Source organism: Monodelphis domestica, chromosome 7 (assembly GCF_027887165.1).
Source record: "Monodelphis domestica isolate mMonDom1 chromosome 7, mMonDom1.pri, whole genome shotgun sequence".
Taxonomy (NCBI): Eukaryota; Metazoa; Chordata; class Mammalia; order Didelphimorphia; family Didelphidae; genus Monodelphis; species Monodelphis domestica.
This window is the reverse complement of record NC_077233.1, coordinates 12931910-12948933: the sequence shown is the minus strand read 5'-3', so window position 1 is coordinate 12948933 and position 17024 is coordinate 12931910. Positions and strand designations below refer to the sequence as shown.

At 59.4% G+C, this 17024-nt stretch overlaps 1 protein-coding gene across 2 annotated transcripts; it reads right to left on the bottom strand.

Moving 5' to 3' along the window:
- Positions 1 to 4023: 4023 nt before the first annotated feature.
- XIRP1 (xin actin binding repeat containing 1) lies at positions 4024 to 15355 on the bottom strand. 2 transcript variants are annotated; one of them, XM_016424616.2, is made up of 4 exons: positions 15012 to 15355; positions 11231 to 11269; positions 6807 to 10938; positions 6295 to 6412 (listed from the first exon to the last, which is right to left on the bottom strand). In XM_016424616.2, exons 2-4 carry the CDS (start codon positions 11248 to 11250, stop codon positions 6404 to 6406), a joined length of 4161 nt encoding a protein of 1386 aa, XP_016280102.2. In that variant the 5' UTR covers positions 11251 to 11269; positions 15012 to 15355; the 3' UTR covers positions 6295 to 6403. The 2 variants fall into 2 exon arrangements, with proteins under 2 accessions (XP_007500648.2, XP_016280102.2); XM_007500586.3 differs by having other exon boundaries at positions 4024 to 10938; positions 15012 to 15353.
- Between the last annotated feature and the right edge of the window lie 1669 nt (positions 15356 to 17024).

Genomic DNA, 17024 nt, shown 5'->3' with positions numbered 1-17024 from the left:
ATTCTTAGTGTTGGTGTCCTGGAAGTCTAATGAAAAAGCCTCGTTTAGCATGGAAAACTACTCTATTCTTCAACTCTAAATGCCCCATCATTCAACTCACAAGAGCTTTTAAAGAAAATTCTTTTTAAAGACAAGAATAAAACTAACCCCCCCCAATGCTTCGACAATTCACAAGACCCCTTTGGCCCTTGGCCCTGTCCTCCACTTAGGAGATGTGGGCCCTTTCACGCCCCCCCCCCATTCATAGAGCCCCATCTTTAATTTTGGAACCAAACGGGCACCTGTAAAGGCGTCCAGGAAACTGGCTTCAGAAGACATCAACCTCTTCTCAAATAGCTCCATGGACCGAAGATCTCACCGATTTGGAAGCTCCCTTCCCAGCCATCCATGTATGACTCTTCCAACTCCCATCCTCCTATTGGTTCATCGAAGAGATCCAGTCAGCATTCTGAGCCTTCCTCTATTTCTCCTGGCATCACTCGGGATGTCTGCCAGTCATCCTTCACCCAGGCTCCGTGACTAGCTCCTCTTTTCTTCCTAACATGCAATCCTTGCCACCACGTGCCCCTCCCTCGACATCTCTGGGTTCCCTTCGGTGGCTCCTTCTTTGGAGACTCGTCTATTTCATGCCCCCCTTTGCCATAGAGACAAGTTATACTGCCTGTAGATTGAAGATGATCCAACTGAACTCACATTTATGTAGGCGTGCCGGACTCCCTGTGAGCAAGGCAAGATGCCAGGCTCTGGCTCTGGGGATAGGAAGCCTGCCAGGGTGGGTGGGGGGGGAGCCCCCCTGGGCCCAGCTCCCAAAGCCAAGGAGCCCTGGTCATGGTGAGGAAGCTGGAAGCTATCTAAGTAAAGGAAGGTAGAGGCTGACCACAAGAGGGAGACCAGCCAAGAAGAGGCTGCACATTCACTCTGAGAAATCGGAACCATTATGCCCTTTCCTTTCATCCTGACCAGTGAATGAGCAGTGGAAATGCCAGGGTAAGCCCAGAAGAAAAAGATTTGGGGGGAAACCAACCATCATTCAATGGAAGAATTCCAAGGACTAGAGTCCGTGGATGAGGTGTGGGTGGAGGGGGGGTTGGAGAAGGGGGAGACCCTCCTTTGCTGCCCCCATCCTGGGCCAGGGGCCTCAGAGGAACACTTAGAGAGAGATGGTAATATTGAGAATATTGCATTTTTTTTTTACTTTTTACAAAATTTAGCATATTTTTTCCCATGGTTACATGATTCCTGATTCCCCCCACCCATCCCTCCCTGCTTCTGGAGCTGACAAGCAGTTCCACTGAATTATGCTTGGATCATTGGTCAATGTTATTCATATTTGCAGTAGAGTGATCTTTTGACAACAAACCCCAGTCCTATCCCCATCAACCGATGTGAAGGATCCTATGCTTTCTTTCCTTCTGTGTAGAAACAGAAGCTCCCACGGTTCTTTCTCTGGATGTGGATACATTCTTTCTCCCAACTTCCTCTGGATTGTCCTGGGTCATTGATTGCTGCTAGTAGCAAAGTTACATTCGACTGTGCCACAGTGTATCAGTCTCTGGGTACACTGTTCTGGTTCCGTTCCTTTCACTCTATATCAATTTCTGGAGGTTTTTCCACTTCACGTGGAATCCCTCCAGTTCATGATTTCTTTCAGCACAGTAGTATTCCATCCCCATCAGATACTATAATTTGTTCAGCCTGTTGCATTTCTTATTTATTCTATCTTTAGCCAATTTTCAAATGTGACATTTTCCATCCATCCCTCACTCCCAGCATACCTTTCACCCATTCCCTTCATATGTCTTGGGACACTTGGGGATTCTTTCTCCATTGGGCAGAGGCATGGAAAGTAAGGTAGAACTGAGTGTGAGAGGGACAGTGGCAGGGAGGGTCTCAGAGGTCATGGGAGGATGGATTTATTATGTGGAGTAAGAAGGAAGTGGTCATGAAGAGTAGAGGGGATTTCTGAATCCTTGGGGCCCTAGGAGCAGCATTGCAGAGCAGCTGAGCATTGCCTTACTTTACATTAGGAGAAGTGGGGGGATGTGAGGGGACTCAGCTCCTCACTTATGACTCTGGTCTCTCAAGCTGGAATCAGGACTGAAAAAGAGCTTGGGGTCCCAGTAGGTAGAGGAAGGCTTGCTGAAGACAGAGGAGCTCAGAAGAGATGTTGGCGATGGAGGAAGAAGAGAAAGGAGAAAATAGGGTGGCAGATCCTGAGAGAGACTCCCCATCACTGGTGGTCTCCAATTAGAGGTACCAGCTGTGCTGTCAAGGAGAATTCCTGTTTAGATGTTGGCTGGACTCCATGGTCATGGGATACCTTCCAACCCTGAGATTCTGTAATGGATAATGCACCTACTTCCTGTGTGTAACTACAGCTGAGGGGTATCACTTCCTGGCAGGTGCAGGGGTGGGCTTGGGCCATCCAAATGAGAGGCAGGGATGGGATCAGCAATTTAGAGTGGGAAGGGGCCTTGGAGGCTGACGTATTTTACAGATTGGGAAACTGAGGCTAGGGTCACTCAGCTAGTAAGGCAAGATTTGATTTGACTCCAAGCCAGGCTCCATCCACTGTATTACCTAGTTGCCTGAGAAAGAGATGGCAGCCTGCGGCCTCAGGATGGGGTCAGGAACAGAACACAATGTACTTTGGTAACTTCCAGTATGAGAAAGCCGAGGGGATTGGAGGGGGCTATCTTCCTGGGGTAAAACCATGAACCCTGGCTCAGTTGGTCACCTAAACTTGGCCTCTTTCATGGTCTCCCTTGTAGGCAAAAGAGGAAGGAGGGTGGGATGGGGACAAGAGGGTTGGTGGAACCTTTGATGGGGGAATGGGGATCTGTGAGCATCTCCACTTAGGGGAATGAGGGCACGAATCCAAGAAGCTGGGGTGTAATAGGACCAGACAGGGAAGAGGCGGTGAGACCCAGCACATTTATATCTAAATGCACGGAAGATTTAGCGGGCGGCAATCGGCCATCAAGTCCAGTGTTCCGTGATTGTGACATCCTGCTTGGGGGTCTCTGTGGAGAGGACCCACAGTAACCCAGTTCAGAGGACGTGGACAAGAAGGGCAGGGGCACTCTTGCAGGGCACATTCCTGCCAGTGAGATCATAGATTCTTTGGAATGTGGAGGTGTTGGGACAAGGAGAATGTCCACCCCTGGTCAGGCCACACCACAAACGACGACTAGTGGTCACTGCAGCCGGCATCTCTATAGGGCTTTGAGGCTGGGAAAGTGCCGTCTAGACATTGTTTGTGGCTTCCCCTGCAAGGACACATGGAGGGGCTGGAGAGGAGAGAAGGGCTTTGGGATCCTCCGAGTGAGGACTGGTTGATGCCTGCCGAAGGGAAAGACTCAGAAGGCATGCAGCGGCAACTCTTATTATTACTATTTTTAAACCCTTATACTTTCTTCCCCAGTAACGATCTAAGACCGAAGGGCAAGGGCCAGACAAGCAGGGTTAAATGACTTGCCCAGAATCACACAGCGAGGACGTGGCCCAGTTCAGATTTGAACCCGAGTTCTCCCGACTCCAGGCCTGGCCCTCTATCCACTGAGCCTCCTAGCTGCCCCATAGGTGAAGACTGCAGGCATCAAATGGCTGTTACAGCCTGGAAGGATTTGGCCTTTTGGCTTAGACCCAGAAGGCAATGGGTGGGAGGTGGTTTTGGGAAGCCAATTTTAGCTTGAGGTTGGACGGACTTCCTAACAACCAGTCACAGCAAGGTAGAATTGGGAAGCTGCTGCAGCGGGTACTGGGTTACCCGGCACTGGAGAGCCTGAAGCAAAGCAGACTGGCCATTTGGGGGGAAGGGGCTCTGGGTCAGGTGTGGGCCTGCCCAGCTCCCAGAGTCGGAGATGGCGGACGTGGTGACGTCAGTGGGCAGAGAGCCCCCCCCCCCTCTGCTCAGGAGCCCCTCCTCACCCAACCCCAACCCATCCACAGCCAAACCCACGCCCACCCCCAGGGGAACCTACGCGATGGAGATGCTACACCCAAGTACCAAAAGTCCAGGACTTGATGTACAAAACGTGTTTATAAAGAGTAAGAAAACAGCAGGGTGGGCGGAGAGGATTTGGAGCATTCGGGGTGGGGGAAGACTGGCCCAATGGCCAGGGCTCCATCGATGTGCCCCCTGGAGCCTGAAGAGAGAGCCAGACCGGACCGGATCGGACCCCAGAGTGGGCAGGTCCAAGCCGAAGAGGGCCTCTAGGACCTTGGAATCAAGTGGAGCCTTCCCTCCGAGAGGGGAATGCGAAGGAAAAAGAGGACATCAAGGCACGGGGGTGTCGGGGGACCCCTCGGGGGTTGCGTGCACCCAGGACTCCGTGGACATTTGGGTGGGTTCATGGGATGCATCCCGCCATCTGCTTTGATATCTTCATGGGTCTGTGTGTGTCCAGAGAAATGCTGGATCTATGACTGTCAGCAAGGATGTGCCTGTCCAGAGGGAGAGCCTCAGCCTGCAGAGCCCCCCTCATGCCCTTCCTGACCGCCCCCACCCCAGCGAAAAAAGGTCCTCCTTCTCCTTGTGCCACCCAGCAGAGTTAGAGACAAAGAAGGGAAACGAGGGCACCAAGAAGCGCCCGAAAAGGAACGGTTCTCTCTGGCCTCCCCCATCGCGGACGCGGACGCCAGGCCCTCGAGGTGGGCGCTGGGGATGGTGGCACGGTCGAGGCACCTCTTCACTTGGTGGCGGCCCGAGAGTTGCCGAAGGTCACACACACCACGCCGGCGTCCTGCAGCGAGCCGTTGGCCCTGGAGCTGTTCTGCAGGTAGCGGCGGAGCAGCGGGGACGTGCTCACCTCGTAGGCGCGGCCCCGGCCCGCAGGGCCATCTGCCTGCTTGGTGACGGTGGTGGAAGACGTGATGATCTTGTTCCCAAACGGGTCCACCTCCTCGTACTGCTCCGTCACCGTCCGCGTCGTTCCGTACAGCTGGGAGCCCCGCGGGCCCGTCTGCAGCTCTAGGACGCTTTTCTGCCTCCTGGGGAACAGGGGACTGGCCACGGGGCTGGGCTCCGGCCGGCCCTGCCTCGCCTCCCGCAGACCTCGATCGGCCGCGGCGCCGTCTGGGGGTTCGTCTGCCAATTCCGGGTGCCTCTGGGGCAAAGGGTGGGCGCCATCCCGGGACAGGCGGGGGCTGTCAGGGCTGTCCCCAGGGCTGGGAGATTCTGTGGGCTTCCTGGCTGCCGACTCGATGGAGATGAAGGAGGGGGAGGAGGGAGAATTCACACGGGACGGCAGGACTCTGGGGATGCCCAACTCTGTCCTCAGGTTGTCGGGCAGGCCTCTGGGCTGCTCCGCCTTGGTGGGATCCTGGGCCTTGGCCTCGGCCTGCTCCCTGCCCTCTGCTCCGGGCGGCTCCGACCTGGCTTTGCTACTGGGCTGGATGCTCACCTTGGCGATGCTGCTTTCCTTAGGAGCTGGGGGTGAAGGCCCATCTCCCAGCGACTCCTGGAGGAGGCCAGAGAGGCCCCCGATGTCCGACTCTGGCTTGAGGCTGGACACGGAGCTGAGGGCCTTACGAATGGCCTTCTCGATGTCCAGCAGCCGGGCTAGGGTCTGCTCCTTCAGGCAGGCCACTTCGGCGCTGGCCCGGGCCAGGTCTCCAAAGGCCAGCTCCACGGAGGACACCTCCTTGGGGCCTGGAGTTGAGGCTTCCCCAGGGCAGGCCTCCCCGGCCGCTGAAGTCTGGGCCCTTTTCCCCACCCACTCGGGGACAGCCTCGAAGAGGCTCTGAAGGGCCTTCACATCCACCCCGCGCACAGCGTCTTCCTCGATGGCCTTCACCTGGCTCAGGATGGCCCGCAGCTCTTGCTGCTTCTTTAGGTTCTCGAAGATCTCCTTGGCTCCCTGCACATGGCCCTGGGGGATCTCTTGGGCCTCGGGCTCCGGCCTGGGCTCCGGCCTGGGGAGCCCCCGTGGCCCCTGCAGCGCGGCAGGGTCATCCTGGAGCGTAGCACTGGGGCACGGAGGCCTTCGGGGGCTCACGGCCTGGACGCCGCTGACCACAGCCTGCCTCTCGGAGCTCTTGTGGGTAGAGCTGGGCCGGCCGGGCAGCGGCCTCCCATCGAGGTGCCCACTCGTCGGGGCCTGGACCTCCCCTGGAGCGCCGGTGCCCACTGGGCTAGAGGGGAGGGCTGGGTGCTTAGGGGGCAGCTGCGGGGGCAGGATGGGGGCCGGACCTCCGAGGTGGGCAGGTTTGGGGGGCAGAGCGGGCTTCTTCCTGGCGGCCATCGCTGAAGTCTCCTGCCTGGGCAGCTCGGCCTCTGGTCTCCCTGGAGGTCTCTGGCCAGAGGCGGGACCGAGGAGGCGAGCGGGGGGCTTCTGAGGGGCTGCGGAGCGGGGAAGAGTATTGTCTTCGGGGCCAGCTAGGGGTGGGAGCTCAGGTCCAGTTACAGCAGCTGGGGGAGGAGGAGAGGCATTAAGGGCCTGCGGGCCGGGGCCAGCAGCTTGGCTCGGGCTGGGTACCGAGACCCTGCGGGCTGCGTCCTGGTAAATGAGAGCCGCTCTGATGTCTCCTTTGCATACGTTCACATTGGCCTTCCCCAGAGACTCCAGGGCGGCCTGGACACAGCCCCTGGTCCCCTCCCTCCCCGGTCCTGGGCTGGCCTCAGGGCCCCCAGCCCTCGGCAGGAAAGGCCCTGGCTGGGGCCTGGCTTCCAGCTCCCCCTTGGAAGGCGAGGCCCCCGAGGAGGGCATGAAGGTCCTCACAGGCCTGGCCGTGTAGACGCCATCCTGAATGGGCCCCCTCCCCCTGGGCGGCCCTTCCGCCGGAGCGTCCTCACTAGCACTGACCTTGCTGCGGGCCACGGCGGTCATTTGGATGTCGGGCATCACCACCCTGGAGATCCTGGGGGCGGGCGGCAGCGTCTGCCCCTTCTGGACGGGCTCCTGGGCTGTGGGGGCTCCCCTGGGCTTGTGCTTGCTTTGCACCTGGTGTTGGAGGCTCTGGGCCTCGGCCGTGGCTAGACGGAGGTTCTGCATGGCCACCTGGAGGTCGGGGTCTGGGCCCCCCTGGGGGTCTCCGAGAATCGCTGGGCTCTCCCGCGGCCCTTCCTGCTTCAGCTGGCCCTGTGGCTCTGGGGGGACCTCGGTCAGGAGACCGGTGGGAGAGGGCACCGTGCCCCTCGGACAGTCCAGGCCACCGTCCGGCAAGGCCACGTGGATGACCTTATTCACAGAAGACACCATCGGGGGGGTCTGACTCGGGGCGGCCGCCCCCTCGGCTGGACAGCCGTTCTCAGACGGCGGCTCCCACTGCAAGCTCTTGAGGGAATCCAGGTCCCCCTTCTCAATGCAACTAGCCAGGAGCTGGACGTTGCCCTTCTCTGCCGCCCCACCGGCCGCCTGGACCCCCGGCGGGAGCCGGAGCGAGTAGACAACCAGCTTTACCAAGCGCTGCTCAGCCTCTTGAATCACCAGCCCAGTTCTAGCTCCGGCATTGCTCCGGGCCAGCAGGTCCCAGACCTCGTGACCGCAGCCGTCCGCTAGGGCCGAGAGCTCCAGGGGCTCCAGCTTAAAGAGGCCGGCCTCGTCCTCCTGCACCAGAAGTCCCTGCGGGGCCACGTCGGGCCCCCGCATCACCCGGGAGAGAATTCTCGGCAGCTGGCCCAGGACCACCTCCTCCTTCTGCACCTGGGGCTGCCCCTCGCCAGGGCTGGGCAGCTGGTACTTGGCCATTCGGACGGTGCGGGCCCCGTGGGCTTCGATGAGGATGCCCCCCCTTTGCAGCACCCCCGGGCTGCTGCCCAGCGCCCTCAGGGTCTCTGCCGCCGCCGTCTCTCTGGGCTCTGGCTCCCCCTCGGGCTGGGGGTTCAAGTGGTCCAGGGGCTTGCTCTCAAACAGGCGGGTGGTGCCCTTCACGTCGGCCTGGGGCACCTGCTCGCGGGGCCGCTCCTCCCGGGGGGCCGGGTCGTGGAGCCGGTCCAGGGGGGTGCTCTCGAAAAGCCACGTGGTGCTCTTGACGTCGGCCCGGGGGGGCTCCTCCCTGGGCGCCTCTTCCTGGGCCTCCGGGTCCTGGAGCTGGTCCAGCGGCTGCGTCTCGAAGAGCCACGTGCAGCGCTTGACGTCTCCCCGGCAGCTGTCTTGTCTCCTGACCGCCTGGGCCGGGGCCTCCCCATTCCCTTCGGCCTGGCCGCCCTTCAGGGAGTCCAAGGGCCGGTTCTCGAAGAGCCACGTGGAGGTGCGCACATCCCCCTGGCGCACGTCGCTCAGGCTCACGGTGCGCAGGTAGCGAGGCGCCTTGGCCGTCCTCGAGCGCGTTCCCAGCTCCAGGGGCTCCGTCTCAAACTTCCAGCGGGCCACCGCGAGCTCGCCCCGACAGATGTCCTCCTGGGTCACGGCGCGGATGACGAAGATCTCCTCTCCGGCCCCCAGCCGCGGGGCCAGGGGCCTGGTCTCAAAGACCCAGCGGGCGCCCCGGGCGTCCGCCTTCTGCACCTCCTCCTTCTTCACGGCCGTGACCTCGTGGAGCTGGCCCTGGCGGTCCGGCAGCACGTACAGGGGCTGGCTCTCGAAGCGGAGGGTCTGGGGGGAGCCGGGGCCCCCGGCCAGGGCCCGCTCCTCAATTCTCTGCAGCTCTGACTCGTCCACATCGGCCGGGAGGTCCCCCAGCGAGAGGGTCTCAAAGACAAACCTCTTCCCTGCCTGGGCCGTGGCGGCAGCATCCTGGTCGGGGGGCATCTCCTGGATGCCCTCCGTTGCCGCCTTCTCTAGGCAGTCCATGGGGCAGTTCTCAAAGAGCCAGGTGAACTTGCGGACCGAGCCTTCCGGCACAGGCTCAGGGGGGCCCTGCTGGCCTTTCTGGCCCCCCTCCACAGCCGGGGCCTCGAAGGCCTCCTTCCTTTGTGAGACCTGCCCAACCGGGATCTCTACCCGGCTGCAGTAATGGACGGGGTCCTTCCCCCCGGCGCCGGGCGCGGGGAGCAGGGGCTCCGTTTCGAAGACGTGAGCTTCCATCTGGGGGTCTCTGGAGGGGAGGGAGGTCGGCCTGACCTGTAGGTGCTGCTCTCTGGGGCTCTCGGGGCCCTCCGGGGGCTGCATGTCAAACATCCATGTGCATGACCGGACGTCAGCCGCAGGACTGGTGCCCGGGACCTCCGGCCTTGGCTCCTGGGCCAAAGCGTGGATGGGCTGCGTCTCAAAAAGCCAGCGCACCGTCTGGACGTTGCACTTCGGGGGGGCCGCCTCCGGGGGCTCCTTTTCCTCCGGCTCCTTCTTCTGCCGATGGATGACCTCCAGCGGCTGCGTCTCGAATAGCCAGCGGGCGCTGCTCACGTCTCCGGCCATCACTTCCTGGCGGGTGATGCCTCGGATGACATCGACCTTTCCCGGATCCTGGCCCAGCTGGTCCAGGGGCTGCGTCTCGAACATCCACCTGGAGCCCTGAACGTCACCACCAACCACCTGCTCCCTGCTGACCGAGGTGAGGGCATGGAGGCCACCGTGGCCGTCCTGAATGGCGTACAGCGGCCACTCTTCAAACAGGGCCTGGCCGGCTTGGACCTGCCCGGCAGGCACCACCCCCTTCAGCCCCCTGTCCTCAGCAGGGCCGGAGGGCCTCTCCTGCCCAATGCTGTCCAGGGGGAGGGTCTCAAAGAGCTTCTTGAAGGCCTTCACATCTCCCTTTCCGCCCTGGTCTCCAGCAGGAAACGGCAGGAGCGCCACCTTGGAAGCGCCAATGCTGGCGCGATTCTCCAGCTCGGGTGCGCAGACGTCTCCGTTCTCGCTCTCGCCTTGCCTGACTTGCTGCAGGCGCCCTACTTGGACTTCTCTGCTGGGAGCCCCCAGGGCCTGGGTCTCAAAGAGCCACAGCGTAGAGCGCACGTCCCCTCCCAGCACCTCCTCCTTGGGGGGCCCATCTTCGGGGGCCTCCTCCCCCTTCAGCGTGTCCAGGGCACGGGTCTCAAAGAGCATCCGCTGCTGCTGGACGTCCGGCCCCGGCGGAACCAGGTCCGGGGAAGGCTGGAACTCTTTCTCGTCGATGGTCACTTCCCGGATGGCATCTAACGGCTGCGTCTCGAAGAGCCAGCGGGTGTTGCTGACGTCGGGGCGAGCCGCCTCCTCCAGGGAGATCCCTCTGATCACTCGCACTTGGCTTGGGTCCCGACTGATGGCATCCAGGGGCCGAGTCTCAAAGAGCCAGCGGGCTGTCCTCACGGCATTGCTTTGGATCTCCTCCCGGCAGGCTGTCTTGACCTCGTGGATGCCGCCCTCGGCGTCCTGAATGGCACACAGGGGCTCCGTCTGGAAGAGCTTCACCGTCTTCTTGACGTCCCCCTTTAGTTCCTGGATCTCTGAGCGCAGCTGCAGGGGGCTTTGCTCCTGGGCCGAGGCGCGGCGGCCCAGGCTGTCCAGTGGCCTCGTTTCAAAGAGGGTCCTGGTGCTGCGGACGTCTCCCCTAGGCGGGGCTTCTCGCAGCACAGCTTTCTGTATGTCCGTCTGACCAGTCAGCGTGTCCATGGGCTGAGTCTCAAAGAGCCACCGGGCTGCCTGAACATCCCCTTGGATCGGCCCCGGCTTGGCTGGCGCAGGGTCCTTGGCGGCAAAGGATCCCTCCTCGAACTTTCTGGACGTGGCGCGCACATCCCCTCCAGGCACCGCCTCCGCCTCCGCCAGCCTCTGCGGCAGCTCGTGCTCCCCGATGGCGTCCAGACTCCAGTTCTCGAAGATCCAGCGCATGGACTGCACGTCGCCTTCCGTGGGCTCCTCCGTCTCCAGGACCTCGGCCAGGTCCTTGGCCACAGCTTCCTCCAGGTTCTTCCGGAGCTCGGGGTGGATGTGGCGATAGAGCCTCCGGAGCTCACTGGCCTGCCGCTGCTGGTAGAACTTGGAGAAGGCTTCCTTGGGGGGCGGCAATGGCGGCGCGTCCTCCCCAGGCTTGGGGAAGGTCATTGCTGACGCCTCCTGGACCTTGCTGTCAGCCATCCTGGGGGGAGGGGTGTAGAGGAGACAGGTAAGGCGAGGGGCGGGAGCAAGGCAGGGCGGTTAGTGAAGACACCCCACACGGTTAGGACGGCCATGCCGGCACCAGGGTTAAGAGGGATGAGGCCCAATCTGGTCCGCCCCACCACGTGCCTCGGGGAGCTTTCTAGCTAATGTCCTTTGGGACCACCACGCTGAAGGCTTTGCCGGGTAGGACCAGCCCTTCACCCTAGCCTTGGACCCTCTGCTTGGAGTCCCCAGCACATACCACACCACACATGGTCGGGAAGTCCTACCTCGCTGGCTCTGGGATCATGGGATGTCTCTCTCAGACGCTGTTGAAAGAAAGGTGAGTGTGAGTGTAAACAGATATCTCTGTCTCTGTCTTCATCCCTCCCTCTGTTTCTGCCTGTCTCTCTCCCTCTGTCTCTGCCTCTGTCTCTTTGTCCTTCCCCCCCCTGTCTTTCTCTCCCTCTGTCTCTCTCTGTCTCTGTCTCTCTTTCTCTGTCTCTGTCTCTCTCCCCCCTTTCCTTCTAACTCCAAGGCATCCTTCTAGTCTCCTCAAGGATCCCCTACCAACCTCTCATTGATCTTCCCTCCAATTGTGTGCTCTTGAGCACCTCCCTGACTTTTCATTTCCTCATCTATAAATGCTGGAGCTGGACTTTAATGGCTTTCTTTAATCCCTTACCTTCTGTCTTAGAAACATTTTTTTGTTTTGGTTCCAAAAAGAAGAGCAGTAAGGACTAGGCAGTGAGTTAAGTGACTTGGCCAAGGTCACACAGCTAGGCCTTATCTGAGGGCAGATTTGAACCCAGGACCTCCCTTCTCTAGGCCTGGCTCTCCATCCACTGCGCCATCCAGCTGTCCCTGACTTTGATTCCTTGACATTTCTTCTAGCTCTCTATGTAGAAGGCTCTAATCGTCTTAAAGTCATCTTATCTGACTGACCTCAGTTTCTTTGCCTGGAACAAGAGACAGCGGAATGAGATGGCTCTTAAAGTTGCTTCCGAGTCTAAAGCTACTCTCCCAACAAGGAATCTCTGTGGATAATGACATTCTTCAAATGTTTCTCCTTGCAGATGACGCGACAATCATTCGAGCGAGTCAGGGATGCCATTAAAGCCTTCCCAGTGAGATCCTCAGCATTTCCGAAAAGACTGCCCCAACTCTCCAGCCTGGACCTCTTCCCCTCCCCCAGCCCCCATTCTGGGTGACAAGTGGGAAAACAGGAGCCAGAGCTTCCTGGGAAAGAATGAGAGGCATGTCACCTTCCCCCATCTGCACAGACCTTCCCTTGGCCCCTAAATATAGCCCGAGAGCCCGGCTGTCAGGCTCGTATCTTGCCCTGGCACTTGGCTGAGGAATGCTGGGCTCAGGAGAGGCAAGGGCTGAAGGTGTCCCATCAGAATGGGGCCCCTTTCAGTGATGGGGATGTGCCATACTAGCTCCCCTGGCCCCGCAACGTTACAGTGGACCACAGAGTTGGAACAAGGTGAGGGGGCAGCCCCAATGCCGCCGCCTTGTAAGCTGTCTGTGGCATCGGGGGTTTATGGGAGTAAATGATAGACAGACAACAGCCCAGGTCCCAAGAGGCAAAGGCGAATCCTCCCACCACCTGTCTCCCCCATTCACCCCCACCCTTTGCCTCAGGCTCAGCTGGCTCCCCTCTGGTCTGGAGGCACTGCTGATCTTGGGTACTAGGCTGGCCTACTCTGGACATCCATTCGCCTACTGTGGGCAATACCACAGGCAGCAGGGCGATTCCCACTCAACTTCCTGTCCATTCTGGGGGCAAATGGTAGGCTTGCTCCTGCCATCAGCTCTCTAAGGCAAAGGCAGACACAAGGAGAAAGAGCTCTAGGAGACACCTTAGGCCTTGGGACAAGGTCCAGTGGGGGAGTGCCAGGGCATTGTGCTTTGGAGGAGGGAGGGTAGAGCGAGATGGCGACCACAGAGGGGGGGACCAGAGGGGGACGTCTTCCTACCCTTAGAGGTCTCAGAATTTCAACCCTTTAGGACAAAGCCACATTCTATTTCCTGCCCTCCAGCCTTGTTTCTAGCTCCTTGTTTCTTTTTCAGAAAAGACTCCCAAGAGCCCAGAGTGCTAGGAGAGGCAGGAGGCTGGTCACATCAGACTAGTGATCCTTCAGGAACCTTCTTAGAGTCAAACTGCCTTTTGGAATGAGGGCAGTGACCCCTCCTGGCCTTGAATCTCTCTTCCTCCTCCTCCTCCATCTTCTCTATCTTCTCTTCCTTTTTCTCCTCTTCCTCCTCTATCTTTTCCTCTTTCTCCTCTTCCTCCTCCTCCTCTTTTCCTCTTGCTCCTCCTTCTCCTCCTCCTCCTCCTCCATCTTTTCCTCTTTCTCCTCTTCCTCTTTTTCCTCTTGCTCCTCCTCCATCTTTTCCTCTGCCTCCTCCTCCTCCTCTTTTCCTCTTCCTCCTCCTCTTTTCCTCTTGTTCTTCCTCCTCCTCCATCTTTTCCTCTTTCTCCTCTTCCTCTTTTTCCTCTTGCTCCTCCTCCTCCTCCATCTTTTCCTTTGCCTCCTCCTCCTCCTCTTTTCCTCTGCCTCCTCCTCCTCTTCCTCCTCCTCCTCCTCTTTTCCTCTTTCTCCTCTTCCTCTTCCTTCTCCTCCTCCCCTCCTTCAGAGGTCTCTCATCCCAGAACAGGTGGGAGGTCAGCCAGAGGGAATGGTGTGGCCCCCAGCCAGATGTTCTCACTATGTCTCAGGGCCACCCCAACACTCCCCATCCAGCATTCCAGGAAAATGGGGGAGCCAGGCAGGCTGTCTACCACATCAGCTTCCTGGGGCTCATCAGGAACATAGATCAGGAACTCAAGGCTCCAGCCCCCCTGCCCCCACCCCCCAAGGGGCAATGCACTCACACATACACAAGCTCGGGGTCTGGGGTCTTGGGGACAGGTTGGCCAGCCCTGGGGACCTCCTGTGCCAGCTTCCCACAAGTCCCTCCCCACCTGCCGCCACCTGTCCCATAGCTGACCCATCTATCTCCTCATCTGCCTTGGTCTGACCTGGTGAGTCACTCCCATGTGGCAGCTGGAGCCCCTGGCCTTGGCCAAAGCCTCGTCTGGCCTGGCCCCAGGCCTGACCCCAGCCCCGGCTTTCACGCTCACTGGGCACCGACAACAGCCCAGAAGAGCTCAGTCTAGGCTGGGATGGATGAGAGCCAAGAGGAGGAGCAGAGGGATCTGGGGTCTGGGGTAGGAAAGAACTTTAGGGGCCACCCAGCCCTATCTCCCCATTGAGCAGATGATGGGCCAGGGGCCCACAAGGAGTAAGGAGAGGTGCCAGGATTGGAATCCAGGTTCTCTGACTCCAAATCTGCCTAACGGTCCCAGGCAGGAGGGCCCAGGAAGTTCCCCTTCCCCCCATGTAGCCTCCCTTGGGGTGGGGTAGGGTATGCCAAGGGAGCTATTCTTGGGGCCAGAAATGTGAAGACTCTTCACCATGGACAGCTGGGGAGCAGTGTGTCAGGGGAGGGGCTGAGCCCCACTTTGAGGGCAGACAGCCAGGCCCCTCTGGGGCTCCCTAGCCTGGGAGGGCAGCTTCCATGCTGCTTCAGCAGATCCTGAGGCACCCCAAAGCCTGTCCTTCCTGAGCTCTCTGCTGAGCTCAGCAGGGCCACGGATGGAGAGAGACGGGCTCTCCCAGGCTAACGTTGGGCTTCCTAGGCCTTGGGGCTGGCCGCCCAACAGTCCAGGGAGGAGGGGATGGGGTGCCAGCCAGGGACCCCCAGTGTCCTCCTCCTCCCTGGATGAAGGAATCCATCCCATGGATGAAGCCCTCAGAGCTCCTAAGGGCCCTGGTGAGCCCCATCTGCATAGTTCTTGGAGCACCGCAGGGAATGGCTTGTTTTTTGATCGTTCCTTCCTTCAGGGAGTCCTCCAGGATGACACCCTCTCTACCTCCCTCCACAGTTACCTCTGATACCCCCTTCCCCAGCTCCAGAGCTTGTTCCCCTTAAGAGTCTCCTTTGCTGGGACGGCTCTGCTGCCACCAGCCGCCAAGGAGACGCTGTCAGGTGTGCCCGCGGAGGGCCCGGAGGGCTACTTACCGGGGAGCCGGCAGCCACCGGGGCAGACTCTCTGGAGGGATGCTTGGTTTGGGGGCTCCTGAGGGGAGTTGGCGGCCCGAGGCTCTCTTCTGTGCTCGCACTTGTCCGGCTGGCCGCCTGGGTCTCCTCTGCTCGGCCCCTGGCTCTGGGCTGCTCTGGCGCCCGACAGCTGCTTTTATCTGCTAGGGCCGGGCTAAGTTGGGATCATGAAGCTGGCGGGTTATTTTTAGGGATTGTGGAAGCTGCTGCTCCATCCGTCAGGATCAATCACGGGGCCCTGAGCTGGGCAGGGGGCGGAGGGCAGCGGGAGAGGGCCTCCTCGTTCATAGAAAGCCTCATCACTCTCAGCCTCTAGGAGCGGCCCGGCCTATTTGGGGGGATGAATAAGAAGCCGGGCATGAGCCTCCCCACCCCTCCCTGGGACAAATCCGAGCCGTCCCTCGGGCCCGGCCCAAACAGCCATTCCAAGAGTGCATTTAATGTTCGCTATGTTCGAGGAGTCCCTGGGAAAGGGGGGTGGGAAGGCGTAGGTGGCACCTTCTCGGGCACTGCCAGCCCAGGGCGTGCTTCCTTCTTTGGCAATGCCCGCTTGGGCCATCTCTTCCAGGAATACAAAGGTGACTGTCCCACCCCCACCGGGGCAGCTGTGGGCACCGTCATCTGTGCAGGACGGTGACTAGCCGGGCCACGTCCCAGGAGGCTCTTGGAGAAGCGCTGACTTGTTGTGTGGAAGGGGCTCAACCCAGGGGCAACATCAGGAAAACCTTCCTAACAAGGAGAGCTTGTCCCAAAGTAAATCGGGCCACGCTGGAAGGTAGTGAGTTCTCCCTTCAGTGGAGGTATTTAAGCAGAGATTGGAGAATCAGTCATTGGATTTGTTGTAGAGGGATTTGGGGGTCTGGGTCAGGTGCCTGGAACCTTGGCTTCAAGGGGCTTCAGCAGCCCTGAAGGGTGCTCAGAGAGAGTCCAATCTCCTCATTTTACAGGTGAAGAAAATGAGGTCCCAGAGGTAGAACTGGAACTCAGGTCCTCTTGACTCCAAGTGGAATGTCCAGCCCTCCTTCTTCTCCCTCCGTCCCCCCCCACCCCCAGAGCACGTCCCCTTTATGCTCTCCCAATCTGCAGTCCTGAAGATGGCCTCAATTTCGGTGGGTGCCATGTCTGAATTCCTTCCCTCAAACCCAAACAAGAGTGGGGATGACCTCCAGAATGGCAGTGAGACAAGAGCCAGGGACTCCTTGGATCCTTTGGCTCCCAAGCTCATGCGCCCTGGGGTTTGTCTGCTATTAATAAACCCTGTTGTCAGATCCGAGGTGGCTGGCACTGAAATGGTTGTTCCGTAAAATCCAGAACCCGCCCAGTTTGCCAAGGACACCCAGGGAGAAGGAGGCAGAGTCCAGACTTGAACCTGGGTCCCCTGACTCCAAGTCTACCAAGCTTTCTCCTACCCATCCTGCCTCCTGTCTCCAAGCCCTGACCTGGAGCAGTTTTCTAGGATTCACCCCTGAAAGCCGCTACCCCCAAATCTGCCCTGCTTTGGTAGCTGCCCGCAGCACCCTGTTGGGCTACTCCATCGAGTTTCTCCTCCTCTTCGAGAGGAGAGTGAATTTTGGGGGGGTTGTTCACATGGGAGAGAGGAATCACAGAGAAGGTAGAATGAGGCAGCCAGAATAGGACCAGGGAAAAACTTGGGATCAAAGAACTCTTGCCTTGACGATTGACCCTCCCCGAGCCTCAGTTTACCCATCCAGAAAATGGGAATGGGACAGGACTAGAGAGTCTCTCAGGGACTCTCAGTCTCTTCCAGTTGTGAATAGGCAACTCTGAGTGATCCCGAAGCTTTCTAACCTCCTCTTTAACCAGGTTTCTTGTGGCCCTCATGATTCCTAGGACAGTGGAAAGGACTGCTGTAGGGGCAGCTCAGTGGAGAGAGAACTAAGCTGGAGATGGGAAAATCCTGGGTTCAAACCTAGCCTCAGACACTCCCAAGCTAGGTGACCCTGGGCAAGTCAC

What these genes read in the sequence shown, in the direction of transcription:
- XIRP1 (XM_007500586.3), bottom strand. Translation starts at nt 11,250, where the DNA reads ATGATCCCAGAGCCAGCGAG. An exon ending in ATGATCCCAGAGCCAGCGAG is followed by an intron (nt 10,939 to 11,230) that starts GTAGGACTTCCC and finishes CCCTCCCCCCAG; the next exon opens with GATGGCTGACAGCAAGGTCC.